The 20275-nt window shown below is 38.9% G+C and overlaps 1 protein-coding gene across 1 annotated transcript in view; it reads left to right on the top strand.

Annotated features, from left to right (window-relative positions):
- The window catches only part of CCDC171 (coiled-coil domain containing 171), a 351122-nt gene continuing 332168 nt past the window's right edge, over positions 1322–20275 (top strand). The window contains exons 1-3 of the mRNA XM_005683650.3: positions 1322–1556; positions 9220–9377; positions 18944–19079. Coding sequence (XP_005683707.1) covers positions 9334–9377; positions 18944–19079 — 180 coding nt within the window. The 5' untranslated portion in view covers positions 1322–1556; positions 9220–9333. The remainder of the gene's footprint in view (positions 1557–9219; positions 9378–18943; positions 19080–20275) is intronic.

Here is a 20275-nt window from a genome sequence, read left to right as displayed (position 1 = left end):
AATGTCGTTAGCTTGCTGTAACTTCCAATTTCCTTTCTCCATGTTACAGTGGGCTATTTTTTCCTTTCCATAAACTCTTTGAAGCTATTATCCTCTTTCTGCCTAGACTATTAAGAAGCGAGATGTGCCTCCTTTCTTAATCTAAATGTCTAAACTCAGGCCAATTAAAGTTTCAGTGCTACACGAATCAGGGAGGGCTTAATCTCAATTTGTGTTTGCATTTATGACCGTTGGTTCTCCTGGGGACGAGGCAGACGGAAAGACGGCCCCTGTTACACCTAGTTTCAGGTTGATTACAATCGACACGGGACTATTTTAGCATAAAAGGCTCGATTTGTATTAAACACCTTTTTGGGAAGAGGAGGTAGTGGTGCTGAAGATATAATCCTTTATCAAAATCCCGCCAGTTTGCATTGTTCTTTGGGGAATAGGCTTTCAACAAACAAGGAACAAAAGAGGATTTGGTTTTCCAATTTCCCTGAGGCGTTAGCGGCTTCCAGGAGAAATTTAAGTATAAATTATCAACGAGGAAAGCGTGTGTTGTGTGTGTGTTGCGGGGTTGGTTGGGGGCGTAGGAAGAGGAGGAGGGCAGGAAAGGGAGCTGGAGCACACGCTAAGGTTCCGAGGACTTTTTCGCGAGTTACCTATTTATGTTATATTTATAGTTAGAGGCGCTGCAACTGCATCAGCGCACTGACCCGCACTTTCCGGCCCCGTTTACAACCACAAGCTGGGATACAATGGGGATGGGAGGAGGGGACTAGAAGCGTCCGGCAGTTGGGAGCTGTCTAAACAGCGGGAAACCAGCCACTGGTGCAGAAGCCAAGCCCAGAGAATTTCCCCCTGGCTCCGGCACCGGACTTCGGCACCCCGAAGGAGGGCAGTGATACTAAGGATCAGCAGGGGAGCTAGCTTACATATGGAGCACCCGGGATTCGACTTCGTAAGATTTTTATTCAGTAGGCGGGTTTCTGAGCTAGGGCTTAGAAACCGGCCTTTTCAGTCAGCTCTCTGGGGACTCTAGGACTGTGACCCGGGACCTCACGCCGAGACTCTCTAGGGCGCAGGACCCGGCGTCCTCACGCGCGGAAAGGACGCGCCAGGAGCGGGGCCGCGCGCGATGCCTAGCGCGCCGCTCCCCAGCAACAGCGCATGCGCCGGTTGCCTTCCAGCGAGGCCGCGCAGCTCCGCGGGCCGGGATCTTCCAATCCGAGCCCGGCGTTCTCCGAGTGCGTATCCTGGAGCTGCGGGCTGCGGGAGGAGGGAGGAAAGGGGCAGGCCGGGGCGGGGCTAGGGGCCCCCCGAAAGTCTGTGGAGGTCTGCTAGAGAAGTCTAGTCTCCGGAAGTGGCCGTTGTAAACACAGTCTCTCGGGGGCTGGTCTCCCTTCGTTCCCCGCTGTGCTATTCATTTCCCTTCCCTGGGTCCTAGAGTCCGTCGGGTTCCAACAGTTTTTGCTCTGACCCAGTGGTCGGCCCGGGCCTCTTTCTGCCTTTGAGATTTGAAGCTGCCCCAGGGCCCGTGGGTGTGCAGTTTGGATCGCGGGAGCCCCCCTGAGGTAACCATCAGATGTGGGAGTTTGGAGGAGAAAGACTGGGCTGGGAGGTGTTGAGAGGGACGGTTATGGATCGGGGTGGGGGGGCTGCAGTTAAGGTTATGAGGGGCCCTGATTTAGTTTGAGGCTGTTCTGTCAATGGGGACTCGCCTCCAGTTCCCTGGGCTGGGCCTTTCCACCCACCTGGAGGAAGATGCTTCTGGATCATCCTAGCCAAAGACCGCTGCCTCAGTACACAGAGGACTGGATAGGGTCCAGAGGGCAGGACTCGGAGGGCCTGGACTGGGAGCTTCTTAAGTTTACAACTCCGGATTGCTGGGCTCTTTACCTCTCAAGAATCAGTAAGTCCTTCGAGGACAAGAACCAGATCCCTTGCATCCCTTTTAATAAAAATGTCAGCCACACACTAGATACTCTATAAATGTTTGATAAATGAAAGAATGAGTTGTGCTAGGCTGTCTTCTGTAGCTTCTACTTCATGACTCTTAAGAGAAAAGAGAGCTCAGTTGCTCCGTGCTGCAGAAGTGGAGTCTCCTTTTGACTGTTCTTTATTCCATGTGATATTTATCCTAGGCAATTCCACCCCCCCACCCCCTCCCGTTTTAAGCAGATCGCCAGTGATAACCACTTATATTTACTTGAGAACCAATTTCAGTTGGTGTCCAAATCTTTTTGAACACATTACACATTGATGTTTTATTTAGTTGTTTTCATAATCTTGATGGAGAGAACCTACCGTTTTTTGTCACTTGTTTTATTGAACAGTTAGTGTCTAGTAACAAAACAAGCAGAGAGCAGGAAAGGAACTTGGTTTCCCATGAAATGAAGAGGAAACAAAGGCAGTGTACAACCTCCTACAAGGAAAGATGAAAGCAGTAATTTTAGTTTGGAGCTTTCTGTATCAGTTGTAGTGGAGAATTTTATTAGCTGTGTGACCTCAGGCAAATCACCTAAGCTCCCAGATAAGAAGGATAGATTGGATCTCTGAAGTCTCATTTAATCCAAAAATACTTTGATTGCCTCAGCCCATTTGTCTTGGTTTTGTTTTGATGAAAGAACCGAACATCTTTTTTAAAGGTGAAATATATGTTTGCTAATAGACACCCACACTACAGATGTGGTTAGTATTGAAGACGGCACTGTGTTGTGAAAGATAATGGATTTAGGAGTCAGCCACAATATGAACTTGAATTCTAACCCTCCCACTGGATATCTTTATACACAAGTTACTCAACCTTTTCAAGCCTCAGTGTTCTCATCTGTGAAACGTGCATAATAATCTGTAGGGTATTGGGAAGATTCACTGAGCTCCGATATGCTTCATGTAGTGTCTGGCATGCAGGAAGTGTTCAATAATAGTTTTCATCTTTTCATTCTCCCTGCCCTTCCCCTTTCCCCTGATATGTGCAGACACACTGAGAGAGATCAGTGCATTCTGGATGACCTACAGAAGGACTCAGATGTGAGATAGGAAAACTTACCAGCAGTAGCTCTGAAATCTAAAGCAGAATTGTCTTTTTGGCTGCTACTTACTCTCAGTACGTCCAGACCATTGATCCCTTGTCCTCAATTGTCCTATTAACTATTTCTAAAAAACTTCTTGATGAATGATGTACATAACATCCCCTAATCTGTTTTTGGGGCTTCTCTTATGGCTCAGCTGAAAGAATCTGCCTGCAATGCGGGAGACCTGGGTTCAATCCCTGGGTTGGGAAGATCCCCTGGAGAAGGGAAAGGCTACCCACTCCAGTATTCTGGCTTAGAGAATTCGGTGGACTGTATAGTCCTGTTTCGCAAAGAGTCGGACATAGCAACTTTCACTTTCTTTCTTCTGTTTTAGCGAGAATAGACCAACTTCACTACCGAGAGAACATAAAGATATTAACACATTAACATAAGAAACTGATTTAAACTTTGCCTTTATCCATCACTGCCCAATGGGTGCCCTGCTTTTGGCCCAACTCTGTGAACACCCCTTCTGGATTGAGAAATTCACTGGACGTCTGGGTCATCTTTTATTAAGACCCTGACTTGTAGTTTGGATGTGTGGAAGAATGATCTGTGTTTAAGAACTCAGCACTACGGAGCAGAAGTGTTCCCTGACATGCGAGGGACGCCACGGGGTGAGCCGTGTTTTGAAGGTTAATGGCAAAGGTACATAGCAAAGCTCTGGAGATAGCCAATTTGGATTTGAATCCTTACTCTGTCACTTACTAGAGATGTGACTTTGGACGAGTGACTGAGTATCTTTAAGCCCCACTTTCCCAGGGTATAAAATGGGGATATTAACAGTATCTTCCCCTTGGGATTGGTGTAGAGTGAAATGAGATAATCTAAGTGTGATACCTAGAGAAGGGATGTTTGTGTGTGCACAGTAGGAATGATGATGGAAGGGTGTGGTTTGGGGTATCTATTTGTTCATAGATAATGGAATTATACAATATGTGTCCTTTTGTGTCTGGCTTCTTTCACTTAGCATAATGTTTTCAACACTCATCCATGTTGTGGCATATATTGGTACTTCATTCCTTTTTATGGTTGAATAATATTTCATGTTTGTTTATATATTGGTGAATTGATGGATATTTGGGTTTTTACTTCTTGGCTGTTTATGAACAATGCTGCTATGAACATTTGTGTACAACTTTTTACTAAAGTCCAGTAGTTATCTTAGAATATGTCTTGGTGTTGATTGTGCTGGGTTCATGTCCTCAGATATGCAGCTTATTTTTTGGAACTCTGGATTAGAATCTTTTCATATTTAAGAAAAGTTTTCTTGAATTACAATTTTAGTGTTTGTTCTGTTTCCCTTGCTTTGTCGCTTATTCAGGGACTTCTGTTATTTCCATGTTGGTTATTCTTTGTCTGTTTTCGGTATATTTTCACATTCCCTTGAATCATTTTGGTCTTTCTCTTAAATTTTTGTTTAAAAATTTTACTTCTATTTCATTTTGTATGTCCTTTAAGAGTTTTTTTTTTTATCATGTCTATTTATTCTTGTTCCCTCTACTTTAGTCTTCACTGCAGAATTTTTTTTTTAAAGTTTCTAATCTTTGTCTGATCTTGTGTCTGAGTTTTCTATTGCTGATTCCTATTCTTTCATGCCTTATACCATTTTGTTAATGTCTTGTAGCTCATCTTTTTCAATACTTCTGTTTATTTTGTTTATTTTTGTTTATTTGACTGTGCCAAGTCTCAGTTTGGACGCATGAGATCTTTGGTCTTTGTTGCAGCAGCATGTGAGACCTTAGTTGTGCTTTGTGGGATCTAGTTCCTGATCAGGGATCCAACCCAAGCCCCCTGCATTGGGAACACGGGGTCTTAGCTACTGGATCACCAGGGAAGTCCCTCTTGTAGCTCGTTTTGAAATAGTAAGTTATGATTTTAATCTGATTTGTGGACTTGTCTTTCTGTCATTCTTTCATTTTCAGGAGTCCATTCCGTTCCCTACTCTCTCTGCTCATATTTGTATGAAATTTGAATACTCTGCCTTTCTGTTGCTGATTTTTATGAAAGGTTAGTCTTCCTGAATTTAGAACATGGTAAAGGAAAGCTTTTCAGAATTCACAAAACCCTGTCTTTTTTTTGTTGTGAGTGCTTGGTATTGAGATTTCCTGGCCCTGTTTCCTCCTACAGTTTGGTCTGAGCTATCTGTTTACTTTGCCTTTATTTCCCCTGATTCCATTGTCTACTGATTCTCATTAGTGTGGGCCCCTGTTCAGGAAGGGCACCTTGGCAGGTCAGTAATGAAAGTCTGTGAGGCTGAATGGTACCTTCAAGACTCTCTTACCACATGTCTGTTTCATGTGTCAGTTTCAGCCCTTGCTCTCAGATTTTCCTGCCATGCTTTCCATTAACTATCTGTTGATCCTTTGGGGGTTCTTTTTGGGGGGTCTTGTTATTTCCCTCTGCTTTCTTCTGTATGGACACTTCCACCTCCATGTGGGTTTTGTGGTTGTGGCTGGTTTACCCTTATTCATTTGTATTTTGTTCTTTTTGTTGTAAACATTGTCCATGATTTTCTAGTTTTTCTATCTTGTTACCTTAGATAGGATTTTTACAAACTCTGCTATGTAAATTCATTAGGAAATTAACCTATGGAAAAGCAAAGAGACATACACACCTAGGCGGGGTTGATGTCAGAATCCATCTTGTACTTTACATATTAACTCTTTCTCTTTTCTTTTTAACTCTGCAAATGTGTTTTCAAGCTTGTTATCTGTATTCATTTTCTATTGTGTAACAAGTTACCACAAACTTAGGGGCTTAAAACAGCCCTGATTTATTATTTCTCAGTTTCTCTAGGTTGGGAATCTGGGCACTGCGTAGGTGGACCCTCTGTTCAGAGTTTTACTAAGTTGCAATCAAGGTGCTGCTGGCAGTGTTCTTATGTGGAACCTTGACTTGAAAGAATTTGCTATCTTGTTCATTCAAGTTGATGGCAGAATGTCTTTTTTTTTGGCTATGACATGCGGCTTGCAGAATCGGCTTGCAGAATCTTGGTTCCCTGACCAGGTGTCAAACCTGTGCTCCCTACAGTGAGAGCACAGGGTCCTGACCACTGGATCTCCAGGGAATTGCCCAGAATGTGTTTCCTGTATAATCGAGGGATCTGGCTTTTTACTGCCTTTGGGGAGGGTGCCTGCAGTTCCCTGACAACTGGCCCTCTACATTGGCAGTTCACAGTGTGACAGTGTGCTGGGGGTTATCTGTCATTTCATCAGCTAGGACAGAGTTGTATAACATAAAGTAATCATGGGAGTGCAGCCTGTCACCTTCGCCATATTCTCTTGGTTAGAAGCAAGGCTCAGGTTCTGCCCAGTAAAGGCGAGGGTATTATACTAGAGAGAAACACCATGGGACAGAGATCAAGGGAAACCATCTGCCTGTTATGCTGTCTGTATCAGTGATCTGGAAATCAATGAAACTTGCGTCTGAGCTAGGGAAGACCCTTTCTCTCTAGATGACCATTCAGGTTTGAAGATGTCAGATACCAAAATAATGCATTGAAAAATGGTGTTTCTCATCAGTTTAGCTTTATTGAAACAATTATATTAAAGTTTGGTTAACTAACTCTTCCCACATTTCTCTGCCCAAGATCAAAACAAAGTAAAAAACACAGACATTATTAAGGCCCTAAGTACGTAAATTCTTTTCCTGTGAGGCAAATAGAGATTCTGTTTGTGTCACATAAGTTTGTACATGTGGTGTGTGTATGTATTTAATTTTTTTCACAAAAACAGAAAACATTATATATATGTACTTTTGAGCCTTGGACATTACTCTTTAGTATAAAAGAGTCCCTTCCTTCTAAGTTCTAACTCTTTTACTTCATTCTGAAGATTCTTTGGAGTCTGAACTTTGAGGGCACATTGGTAAGATGAAAAGATTTGAGGCTCAGTATCAGAAGAGCTTGATTCTTCGGTGTCCTCTACTGAGTAGCTGACTGGCCATAGGCAAGTCATTTAAGCCTCTCTGAATCAGATGCATTTCTGTAATTGAAATGAGGATAATAAACCTCAGGTAAGATAATCATAGTTTACCTGTATCAACAGTGACCTTGTAGAATGAGCTTGGGCTTAGAGTTATATAGTTAGATAGTAATGAGTTGGAATTTTGGTCCTGTAACTATGTGACTTTTGACAGATTACTTCTAATATCTGTCTTAGAATTGTCTTTTAAAAAATGGGATAATCTTTATATTGTGGTGTTGTAAGGATCAGAGTTCTACAGCTCTGTGTATAAAGTACCAGGGACAGTGCTTGCTGCACTAGGTGTTCAATAAATTAATGATCATGGTGTTTGTTTGTCTACCGCTGTTCCCAAATGTAGTATTTAGGAGGAATAAAATAAAATGGGATTTTCCCCCTCATCTTAGTAAACATTCCATCTTCTTTGTCTTGGGTCAAGCTATTCTGCATCAGCCGTGTGGATCAGTGTTTTGAAGATCCCCTAGTGTTTGGTTCTAGGAACCATTAGTCCTGTTCTTGGTACTGTGTTTGGATCCACATCTCAGTTGGCTTATTTGAGTCATTCTTTCAGTGATCTCTCTCAGGGTTGTTTATTATGAGCAGGGACAGATCAGGTTAGATTTTGGTCAGGGGAGGTCTTCTAGCTATCCTTGCTACTGCTGCTAAGTCGCTTCAGTCGTGTCTGACTCTGTGCGACCCCATAGATGGCAGCCGACCAGGCTCCGCCGTCCCTGGGATTCTCCAGGCAAGAATGCTGGAGTGGGTTGCCATTTCCTTCTCCAGTGCATGAAAGGGAAAAGTGAAATTGAAGTCACTCAGTCGTGTCCGACTCTTCGTGACCCCATGGACTGCAGCCCACCAGGTTCCTCCGTCCATGTGATTTTCCAGGCAAGAGTACAAGAGTGGGTTGCCATTGCCTTCTAAGGCTTACATAAAACATCACATATAACAAAGCATTTTAAGCTGATAACTTAATTGAACATCAATGAAACTTGACTTCTAAGTACATCTCTACTCTTTAACTTCTCATTCCCATTTTATGTTATTGATGTTATAGATTACAAGCTGCCTGGAGAATCCTAGGCACGGCGGAGCCTGGTGGGCTGCTGTCTATGGGGTCGCACAGAGTCGGGCACGACTGAAGCAACTTAGCAGCAGTAGCAAGGATAGCTAGAAGACCTCCCCCAACCAAAATCTAACCTGATCTGTCCCTGCTCATAATAAACAACCCTGAGAGAGATCACTGAAAGAATGAATCAAATAAGCCAACTGAGATGTGGATCCAAACACAGTACTAAGAACAGGACTAATGGTTCCTAGAACCAAACACTAGGGGATCTTCAAAACACTGATCCACACGGCTGATGCAGAATAGCTTGACCCAAGACAAAGAAGATGGAATGTTTACTAAGATGAGGGGGAAAATCCCATTTTATTTTATTCCTCCTAAATACTACATTTGAGAACAGTGGTAGACAAACAAACACCATGATCATTAATTTATTGAACACCTAGTGCAGCAAGCACTGTCCCTGGTACTTTATACACAGAGCTGTAGAACTCTGATCCTTACAACACCACAATATAAAGATTATCCCATTTTTTAAAAGACAATTCTAAGACAGATATTAGAAGTAATCTGTCAAAAGTCACATAGTTACAGGACCAAAATTCCAACTCATTACTATCTAACTATATAACTAAGCCCAAGCTCATTCTACAAGGTCACTGTCGATACAGGTAAACTATGATTATCTTACCTGAGGTTTATTATCCTCATTTCAGTTATAGAAATGCATTGGACACCTACAATTTTACTAAGTAATTCTTCTATTTTTCCTTCATGATGGTGTGTATGCCTTGGCGGATCATTTATCACTCAAGTAATTATCATTCTATGCCCTGGCCTCTTGTATTAATTTTTTAGCCATATAATTTTTAAGTATGTTTATTATAAAGCAAAGCAGAGAGAAATGAAACTGCGTGAAAACTAAGGCCAGATTTTTGGCTTATCAGGTACTCCGAATGCTAACACACTGGGCTATTGGTACAAAATATCTTTTAAGTGTCCATCAATAGATGAATGGATAAAGAAAACATTACATATATAAATATATACGCATACATAAAAGAAAAATCACTCACCATCTCAGGACTCACATAAGTAACTACTATTATATGGTTTACTTCAACAGACTTCAGTCCATGTAACCTGTAAACCACAGACATCTTGGACAGTTTAAATCATCAGTAACGAAGTATATCATTAAGCAACAGTGGGGTATTTTGAAAGAGTTGGAAGACTTGTCATGAATTCGAACACTTCGAGTAATACCCCTGGTGATATCCAGAGGTAAGCCTGCAGTATCTTCTACTAGTTGAGGGATGCTTTTGGTTTGCAGGGACCATGGAGATGTAAGTGGTTGGAGTGGCTGATTCTAAGAATTCTCATGAGATGGTAAGGGAAATGGAAATTTCATGGGACTGGAGGAACAGGGGTGATGCCTGGTAAAAATCAGACCTGGGTCTGAAGACTTTATGTGGCTCTTTGTGCTCCTTTGTTAACTCAGTGCACAAAAGTCAATGTCTGTACTTTCTCTGGTCCCTAGAGACTTGCTTATTCTTTTCCACTTCTCTAAATCTTTTGTTCTGCTTATTCATTATTACTTGGCTTGCCATAATATGTGTTGCTCTGTTTTTCTCTTACTTCCTTATCATCCTGACTGATTTATCCCTCTAGTTAAGCATTTTGTTAGTTTTAGTTCCTATTGCTAACTGCTCCTTTACTTGGAGTTTACATTCTAAGAATTGCTGTTGCTGACCTTTTTTTGTACCATTCATATCTGCCTTTGAGTGAGGTGTCTGCTTTTGGTTTATTCATTTCTCATGTGTATAATATAAAAACTCTTAAGTCTGTAATATAAAATGGAGCCATTCTGGAGAGTGCAACTCAAAACCTGGTTTACAAAGAAATAAGTACAGAAATTGAAAATAAGTGTTTAGAAACTTTTATAAGCACATTACAGAGTAATTTTCTGTTTGTTGAATCTGATAATAAATGCCTTAAGGTTGAATTTTATCTGTTTTTAAATTTTCTTTTTTAGTTTTCTCTTTTAAATATATTTTACAGAAGCAACGGGAGTAGGGTAGGGATAGTAATTGCTCACATTTAGAGAAGTCATTTTGGGCGCCTTTTCAGCAGGAATGTGTGGGTGGGGCAAGTATGGTGGCTAACATGTACTTTGCTTTATAAATAGGATTTGCTATATAAACTTTTTCCACCTGTCTCCAGGAGCTACCTTAAATTCTTTATGGAACAAGATAGAGAATAAATGAGTAAAATATTAACATTTTTCTTTGTTCAACTTTTATCTCAAGAATTCTTTCTTTTACCAGATATTTCAAGGGTTAAGAGTGAAGTGTCATCAGTTAGTTCTCCACCACTTTAGTGAAGATGGTTCAGATACTGCTAAACAGGGTATCTTCGAGGTTCCTTCTTGCTCTAATAGCTGATTTTATATATGCACATAGATATGTATATTTTAATACATATTTTAATGCTGATAATGCATGTGTTTTTAGAATTATTTTAAAAAATAAGTGAATGAAACAATGAAACTGCTTATAATCTTACCACTTAAGAGTTAACACTGATAGTATTTTGGTTTATATCTGCACAGAAGTTTTCTTTTGAACATACACATATATTTATAAATACATATTTTAAAAATTAGAATAATATTTACAATATTTAATATCTTGCTTTTTCGATATTTGGGGGGACCAGCTTGCCAAATTAATATACATGTGTCATAATTTTTAATAAGTATATCAATCTTCAGAATTCTAGAATTTGGACGAATGAAGTTATTTAAACTCTGCTGTTTACCGCTGATCTACTTTCTGTTTCTGTAGATATGCATTTTTTGAATAATTCATGTAAATGGGATCACACAATATGAGATCATTTGTGTCTGTCTTCTTTCATTAGGCATGTTCTCTGGGTTTATCATGCCATGACATGTGTCAGCACTTTGTTTCTTCTTATTGCTGAATATTCCATTTTACGGACGTGTACATTTTGTTTAACCATCCATCAGTTGATAGACATTTGGATTGTTTCCACATTTTGCCTATTATAAATAATGCTGTTGTGAGCACTTGTGTACAAGTCTTTGCATGGAAATACTATTTCATTTCTCTTGGGTAGATTCTTAGGAACACTATTACTTCCATCATATAGTAAATTTATGTTAACATTTTTAAGAAACTGCCAAATTGCATTCTGAAGTGACTGAACCATACTGCATTTCTACCAGCAATGTATAAGGGTTTTAGTTTCTCCACATCCTCACCAGCACTTGTTATTTTCTGACTTTTTGATTATAGCCAATCTAGTGAAAGTGGTATGTCATGGTGATTTTATTTTTATTTTCCTAAAGAGCAATGATGTTGAACATCTTTGCATGTGCATTTTTTGGCCATGTGTATCTTCATTGGTAAAAAGCCTATTGAGATTGTTTGCCCAATTTAAAATTTTTATTTGTCTTTTTGTTACCGAGCTTTAATAGTTCTTTACATATTCTGGATACAAGTCTTTTATCAGGTATATACTTTGCTAATATTTTTTTCCCCATTTGTTGGCTTGAATTCATTTTCCTAATAATGTCTTTTGAAGTGTAAGAGTTACTAATTTTTACAAAGTTCAATTCTTTTTCTTTATGGATTGTGCTTTCGCTTCATATCTAAGAAATCTTTGCCCAGCTTAAGGTCATGATGATTTTTCGCCTATGTTTTCTAGAATTTTTATAATTTTAGTTCTTACAGTTAAGTCTGGACTTCATTTTAAGTTACTTAAAAATATATATATATATTTATTTATTTATCTGGCTGTGTCAGGTCTTAGTTGCGGCATGTGGGATCTTCACTGAGTCGCGTGGAATTTTTTCCCTGCGATGCATGGACTCTCTGGTTGTGGTCTGCAGGCTCAGTAGTTGTGCTTAGTTGCTCAGTGGCAGATGGTATCTTTAGTTCCCTGACAAGGGATGGAACCTTTATCCCCTGCCTTGCCAGGTGGATTCTTAACCGCTGGACTACCAGGGAAGTCCTTGAAGTTACTTTTTAATGTATGGTGTGAGGTAAGGGTCTAAATTAATCATTTTGCCTGTGGATATCGGTTGTTTCAGTACCATTTGTCTCTTCCATGAGGAAGCTTCTATAAGCCTCTTATCCTTCTCCATCAGAGGGCAGATAGACTGAAAACCACAATCACAGAAAATGAACTAACCTAATCATGGACCACAGCCTTGTCTAACTCAATGAAACTATGAGCCATGCTGTGTAGGGTCACCCAAGATAGGTCATGGTGGAGAGTTCTGACAAAATGTGGCCCACTGGAAAGGGATGGCAAACCCTTCTTTTCTTTTCCCCAAAAAAAGAAATGCAAAAAAGCAAAATGGCTGTCTGAGGAGGCCTTACAAATAGCTGTGAAAAGAGAAGCAAAAGCAAAGGAGAAAAGGGAAGATATACCCATTTGAATACAGAGTTCCAAAGAATAGCAAGGAGAGATAAGAAAGCCTTCTTCAGTGATCAGTGCAAAGAAATAGAGGAAAACAATAGAGTGGGGAAGACTAGAGATTTCTTCAAGAAAATGAGAGATACCAAGGGAACATTTCATGCAAAGATGGGCTCAATAAAGGACAGAAATGATATGGACCTAACAGAAGCAGAAGATATTAAGAAGAGGTGGCAAGAATACACAGAAGAACTATACAGAAAAGATCTTCACGACCCAGATAATCATGATGGTGTGATCACTCACCTAGAGCCAGACATCTTGGAATGTGAAGTCAAGTGAGCCAAAGGAAGCATCACTACGAACAAAGCAGTAGAGTGGGTGGAATTCCAGTTGAGCTGTTTCAAATCCTACAAGCTGATGCTGTGAAAGTGCTGCACTCAATATGCTAGCAAATTTGGAAAACTCAGCAGTGGCCACAGTACTGGAAAAGGTCAGTTTTCATTCCAATCCCAAAGAAAGGCAATGCCAAAGAATGCTCAAACTACTGCACAGTTGTACTCATCACACGCTAGCGAAGTAATGCTCAAAATTCTCCAAGCCAGGCTTCAACAATACATGAACTGTGAACTTCCGATGTTCAAGTTGGTTTTAGAAAAGGAAGAGCAACCAGAGATCAAATTGCCAACATCTGCTGGATCATGGAAAAAGCAAGAGAATTCCAGAAAAGCATCTATTTCTGCTTTATTGACTATGCCAAAGCCTTTGACTATGTGGATCACAGTAAACTGTGGAAAATTCTGAAAGAGATGGGAATACCAGACCACCTGACCTGCCTCTTGAGAAATATGTATGCTGGTCAGGAAGTAACAGTTAGAACTGGACATGTAACAGTAGACTGGTTCCAAATAGGAAAAGGGTACATAAAGGCTGTATATTGTCACCCTGCTTATTTAACTTATATGCAGAGTACATCATAAGAAATGCTGGACTGGATGAAGCACAAGCTGGAATCAAGATTTCCAGGAGAAGTATCAATAACCTCAGATATGCACATGACACCACCCTGATGGCAGAAAGTGAAGAGGAACTAAAAAGCCTCTTGATGAAAGTGAAAGAGGCGAGTGAAAAAGTTGGCTTAAAGCTCAATATTCAGAAAACAAAGATCATGGCATCCGGTCCCATCACTTCATGAGAAATAGATGGGGAAACAGTGGAAACAGTGAGAGACTATTTTTTTGGGCTCCAAAATCACTGCAGATGGTGACTGCAGCCATGAAATTAAAAGACACTTACTCCTTGGAAGAAAAGTTATGATCAACCTAGACAGCATATTAAAAAGCAGAGATACTACTTTGCCAACAAAGGTCCGTCTAGTCAAGGCTATGTTTTTTCCCGTAGTCATGTATGGATGTGAGAATTGGACTATAAAGAAAGCTGAGTGCCAAAGAATTGATGCCTTTGAATTGTGGTGTTGGAGAAGAGTTTTGAGAGTCCCTTGGACAGCAAGTAGATCCAATCAGTTTATCCTAAAGAAAATTAGTCCTGAATATTCATTGGAAGAACTGATGCTGAAGCTGAAACTTCAATACTTTGGCCACCTGATGTGAAGAGCTAACTCATTTGAAAAGACCCTGATGCTGGGAAAGATTGAAGGCGGGAGGAGAAGGGGACGACAGAGAATAAGTTGGTTGGATGGCATCGCCTACCCATTGGACATGAGTTTGAGTAAATTCCGGGAGTTGGTGATGGACAGGGAGGCCTGGCATGGTGCAGTCCATGGGGTTGCAATGAGTCGGACACGACTGAGCGACTGAACTGAACTGAACTGAGGTACCATCTGTTGATAAGATTCTCTTTTCCCCATTGAATTGCCTTGGCTGCTTGGTTGATAATTTATTGACTACATGTAAATATATGTTTATTTTATAGTCTCAATTCTGGTACACTGATCTACCTGTCTGTTCTTCAGTCAATTCTACACTTTAGATTACTGTAGTTTTATGGTTTTTCGATTTAGAAGTTGCAAGTCCTCCCATTTGTTTTTCCTAAAGATTATTTTCATTTTCTGAGTTCTTTGCTTTTCCATATAAATTTTTGGGTCCGCTTGTCAATTTCTTTCTTTCTTTTTTTTTGAGTGTAAAGAAGATTCCATGTTCATTTGGTTTTGGTTTAGTAAGTCTGAAAACCTAATGCTTACAGAATAATCACAATAGTTAAAATAGTTGTCATATTTAAGAAAGCAGTTGTAAGTGGCTCCCACAGAGATCATCTCATCGGCTTGTGTACGCATCGTGCTTCACACCATCAGGTTTACTCTGTATGGGCCTTGTTCTGAAAGCTGTGGTGCTATATTTTTAAAGACAAATTATCCATGGATTAGAATGATAACACAGTTTTTAAAATGTACAGATGAAAGGTTTCATAAAAAATACGGAGTTTTTGCACCGGAAACCAGTTTTATATATTTTTATTTTTTGAATAAATTTTTACTAGAGTGTAGTTTTGGGGCTTCCCACGTGGCACTAGTGGTAAAGAGCATGCCTGCCAGTGCAGCAGGCATAAAAGAGACGCAGGTTCAGTCCCTGGGTCAGGAAGCTCCTCTGGAAAAGGAAGTGGCTGCCCACTCCAGTATTCTTGCCTGGAGAATCCCATGGACGGAGGAGCCTGGGGGGCTGCGGTCCATAGCGTTGAAAAGAGTTGGGCACGACTAAAGCGACCTGACATGCACTCAGAGTATAGCTGCTTGCAGCTTGTCAGTTTCTATAGAAAAATAGAAGCTGCTGGGATTTTGGTAGGGAATATGTTGAATCCATATTCAGTTTGGAGAAAGTGACTACCTTAAAGTACTCGTCTTCAAACGTATGAATGTAATGTGGAAAGACTTCATTTATTTAGGTCTTCAATTTATTTCAGCAATAATTTGTACTTTTCACTGTAGAAGTCTTACACATCTTTTGTTAAATTTAATCCTATTTTTTGACGCTAGTATAAGTGGAATTATGTTTTAAATTTCTTTTTTAGATTATTTATTGCTAGTATTTAGAAATGTGATTGGTTTTTGTCTGTTAATATTATATTCTGTGACCTTGCTGAAATTGTTTTTTGTTCTACTCTTTTTGCTTCTTAATGAATTTCTTAGGATAATCCTGAAGGATCATGTCCTTTTTAATTACATAGTTTTACCTCTTCCCTTCCAGTATTTGTGCCTTTTTTTTTTCTTTTTCTTTCCTGGTTGCACTGTCTATAAGCTCCAACACAGTCTTGAATAAAAATAGTAGACATCTCAGTTTTGTTCCCAGACTTAGGAGAAACTTTCAGTTTTTAAACTTTCACCATTAAGTTTGATGCTACTTTTTGGCAGTTTTTCATTCAGGCCCTTTCACAGATTGATAAAATTCCCTGGTATTCCCAATTTGTTGAGAGTTTTTTTTTTTTATCATAAATGGGTGCTGGATTTTGTTCATCTATTGAGATATGTACTTTTTGTCCTTTGTTTTAGTAAAATGGTATTTTACATCAGTTGAGTTTCAGACATTGTATGAATTTTCTACTTTTGGGATAAATGCCAGTTAGTCATGTTGTAATTTAATTCTTTTACCATGTTGCTGGATTTAGTTTGCTAATGTTTTGTTGAGGATTTTTTTATATTTCTCTTCATGAAAGATATTGGTCTATTACCCTTTCTCTCTAGTGATGTCTGTTTCAGACTCAGAATGATTTTGAGAAACGTTTTGCCCACTTCTAATGTGAGGATTGGTATTATTTCTTCTTTAAAGTTTGGTAGGATTTATTCATGAAGTAATCTAGACTTGGCTTATGGTTAGATTTGAAATATATTAATTTAATGCTATAAGTCTGTTCTGATTCGCATTCCCTTTTGAGTTAGTCTTAGTAGTTACTATCTTTTTAAGAATTCGTCCATTTGATTTAAATTGTCTAATTTGTTAGCATAAAGTTGTTCATGTTACTCATTATAATCCTTCTGGGTTGGTAGTGCCATTTGCTCTTTCATCCTTTGTTTTTATACTTTGAGTTTCTTTTTTTTTTTCTCTGTCTAGCTAACTAAAAGTTTATTAAGTTTATTGACCTTTTTAAAGAACCAAATTTTGGTTTCATTGATTCTTTCTTACTTTAGTCTTATATTAAACAACTAAATTCCATTTTCGTTTTTCTTGTTCAATTGCTAACTCGTGTCCAGCTGTTTGTAACCCCATGGACTGTAGCATGCCAGGCTCCTCTGTCCTCCATTCTCTCCCGGAGTTTGGTCAAATTCATGTCTATTGAGTCGGTGATGCCATCTGTTATTTTCTGTTTTCCTGTTCTTAAAGAAATCACTCCTGGGAGGTGTTGGCCAGTTCAGTTGGGACATTATCCCACAGTTCTCACTGGGTATCTCCTTCCATCCTTCTGTCTTCTTGCTCAGTTGCTAAGTCGTGTCCAACTCTTTGTTACCCCATTAACTGCAGCATGCCAGGCTTTCCTGTCCTTCACAATCTCCCAGAGTTTGCTCAAATTCATGTCCATTGAGTCAGTGGTGCTATCCAACCATCTTATCCTCTGCTGCTCCCTTTTTCTTTTGCCCTCAGTCTTTCCCAGCATTAGGGTCTTTTCCAGTGAGTTAGCTCTTTGCATTGGGTGGCTAAAGTATCGGAGCTTCAGCTTTAGCATCAATCCTTCCAGTGAGTATTCAGGGTTGATTTCCTTTAGGATTGGCTGGTTTGATGTCCTTGCTGTCCAAGGGACTCTCAAGAGTCCTGTCTTAGACATCCCTTTACTGTTTTCTTGTCTTGAATACCCTACTGCTGGAATCCCATGTCTTTTTTTCAGTGTGGGTTTTATTTTGGTGAGGCAAGTCTCCAGTATCCCCTTGAGAAAATTCATTGTAGGTAAATGGTTTGATGTATTACAGAACTGAAATAGTCTTTCTCATACTCTTGGCTTTGAATGGTACTTGTTGAGCATAAAATTCTTAAGTGGAAATTATTGTTGCTTGGAATTTTTTCAGGCATCTTGGATATTTTTCTTTTATTTAGTTAGTTTCTCATTTCTTACCTTGTATTTTTGATTTCCAAGAACTCTCTTCTTTTGTTCTATGAATATTTCATTTAAAATTACATCTAGTTTTTGCTTTATGGATTTTTTTATCTCTTCCTATTTTTCTGAGCATTTTAATGTTAGGGGTTTTCCCTTTCTCTCTGTTTAAAGTTATTTTTCCCTGGAATAATCTTTGACTTCTTCCCTGTCCCTTGCGGTCTCTGTCTTTCTTGTTAAATGCTGCTTAATTTTCTGGTGATCCTTGGCTGTCTGTTCATATTTAGAAGCAAAGGTCTAAAAGGATGATAGGAAACTCTGTGTGCGAGGTATTCTCTGTCAGCTGGTCTGGTTAAGCTGTTTGGCTGGAAAACCTCTAGCATTATCCTCTTTGGGTCTTTTTTGCCTGCTGGTTAGATTCTCCAGGGAAGATTCTTCCAGTCACTGTTTTGGTTGCCAGCATTCTGGTAGACAATAAATATTAGAAGATCAAGGATGTTAATTTATTATATATCTTTTTACTTGAATGTCTTGTTTTTGGTGTGGAACACTTACCACGTTTGTATCTGATATCCTGAGATGTTCTGTTTTATCCTCTCCAGGGACTAAACCCCTAGTGTTCTGCCAGAGTGGGGAAGAAATCAATACCCAGTGTGTGGTGTATAGGGTAGAGGATCTGAGGAGCTCATTATTTCTTTGGCAGACTTTCAACCAATTCTTCTGTTTTCTGCTCTACTATTACCCCCATTTTAAAAGATGTTGCCAATGAAGTGAGCTTTTTGGTGACTCTGGTGTAAATCCAGTTGCTTTCTTTGGCTTTCAATTCAGGTTGCTTATGTCAGTCAGTCACCACTTATCCACCTGCATTCCAACTTCCAATATTTTATAGCTACTGTCTCATCTCCAATCTTCATTCTCCTTTTGAGTTTATATCTCTAAATTCTCTTTGCTGTTATTTTGGTTAACATTTTAATTTTGGGAAAAGAGAGTGCTTTAGTCTTTCATTTTAAAGCATGAATCTGTATTCTTATACTTTTTGTAGTATGTGTTTTATTTGCATAATTTAAACCTGTTATTTAAAAGAGTAGTAAGGAAAGAACTCAGTCTTCTCCAAGACTTGTCAGCTTGTGGTAGGATGAGATAACCTTTAATTGCCTATCTTGAACAGTGTGGTGGTTTCCCAGTGGACAGTGATTTGTTTATATACTGCTTTGCATTTCTGTCTTAGCTTTTGCAATCAATATCTTTTGCTGGCACATTTCTTTCGGGTAAGGACCATAACATGTTCCCTATTTTTTGAGAGATAAGTTATCAGATATACTAGAAGTGCCTGAAATTTACTTTATAAGAATTATATTTTCTTTTGATAGGTTGAAGAATGCCTCATCTGATATAAAACAAATGGTTAAAAGTGAAACAGACTTGGATATTACTGCTGATCTCAGAAAGAAACTCCATCGGGCTAAGAAAGAAAAATTAGAAATAACAACTAAGCACAATGCAGAGGTAGAATTTTCTTTCTTATATAATGGTAAAAGTAGAGTTTGCTTATTTTAGATTCATTTCGCATATTAGAAACTCCTTGTTTCAATATTTATCTCTATAACTTTCTCGTGCTTAAAAAGGAAATTAATATAACATGATTTTTAAAATATAGTGGAGTTGTTTTGGAGTGTTAAATTAGAAATTTAATGAACTTTTATATTTATTTGTATGTTGTCTTAATTTTATTTTAATTAACAATCAACACAGTTGATCAAAAGTGTTAATTGATGTATGTGTTTGGTGACTAAGGGATATTTATAAATTAGACATTTTGGAAATCTTAGTGTAGGTTCCTTATGGTCTCAGTCGCAGAACAGTCTCTTAAATTTGAGTATGGACCTTTTGATCATAGTGTAATTCATGAATTATTGTAGTTTCTTTTAAAATTATATCATTATATCTTTTATTAGCCTGTGTGTATATAAATATATGTATTTCATATATATATGCATATATTCCAAAGACAGTAGTTACTTTTTACTCTAGGATAATTCATGAATTATATGTGTATGTCTTTTCTGTCTGTTGTCTTTTTTCTCTGTTTTCTTCTTTTTCTCTGTTTAAATCTTACTCATCCTTAAAGCTCAGCTTAGGTAGCCTGATGTAGTGAAAAAGATATGGAATTACACAGACCTGGACTCATTCCTGGTCCTTCCATTTACAAGGTATGTGGCCTTCAGCAAGTTATCTATCTGGTACATCATTGGTTTCTACTTGTGAAACACTGGTCCTAAGGGTTGTTGAGATCATTAGGTGAAATAGAACTTGTGAAGTGCCTGTGGACAGTAATACTAGTTGTAATTTATTGACAGTCAAACGTAAACTGTGTATTTCGCTTCTGTTTTTGTTAAATTCCAACGCTGTTCTGTTGGGACACCTTTTAAAGGTGAAGATAATTACTCTTTTCTCTGCTCTTCCATAATATGTTGTTACAGATATTTTAGAGCTAGAACATTTATTTCACACTTACCTAATCTTCTTTAGTCCGTAAGCTTCCTGAGAGCTGAATGCAGTGACCATGCTTTGGGTCTGTACCTCCTGAGTTGCTTATTGGCACATAGTAGGTCCTCAGTAGTTGTGTGTTGAATAAATTTTTGTTTCAGCTTATCTAAGGAATGATGGTTTATGATTACAATGACAAGTGATCAGTATGTAAC

Source organism: Capra hircus, chromosome 8 (genome assembly GCF_001704415.2).
Source record: "Capra hircus breed San Clemente chromosome 8, ASM170441v1, whole genome shotgun sequence".
Classification (NCBI taxonomy): Eukaryota; Metazoa; Chordata; class Mammalia; order Artiodactyla; family Bovidae; genus Capra; species Capra hircus.
The sequence above is the reverse complement of the archived record's forward strand: the minus strand, read 5'-3'. Positions and strand labels throughout refer to the sequence as shown.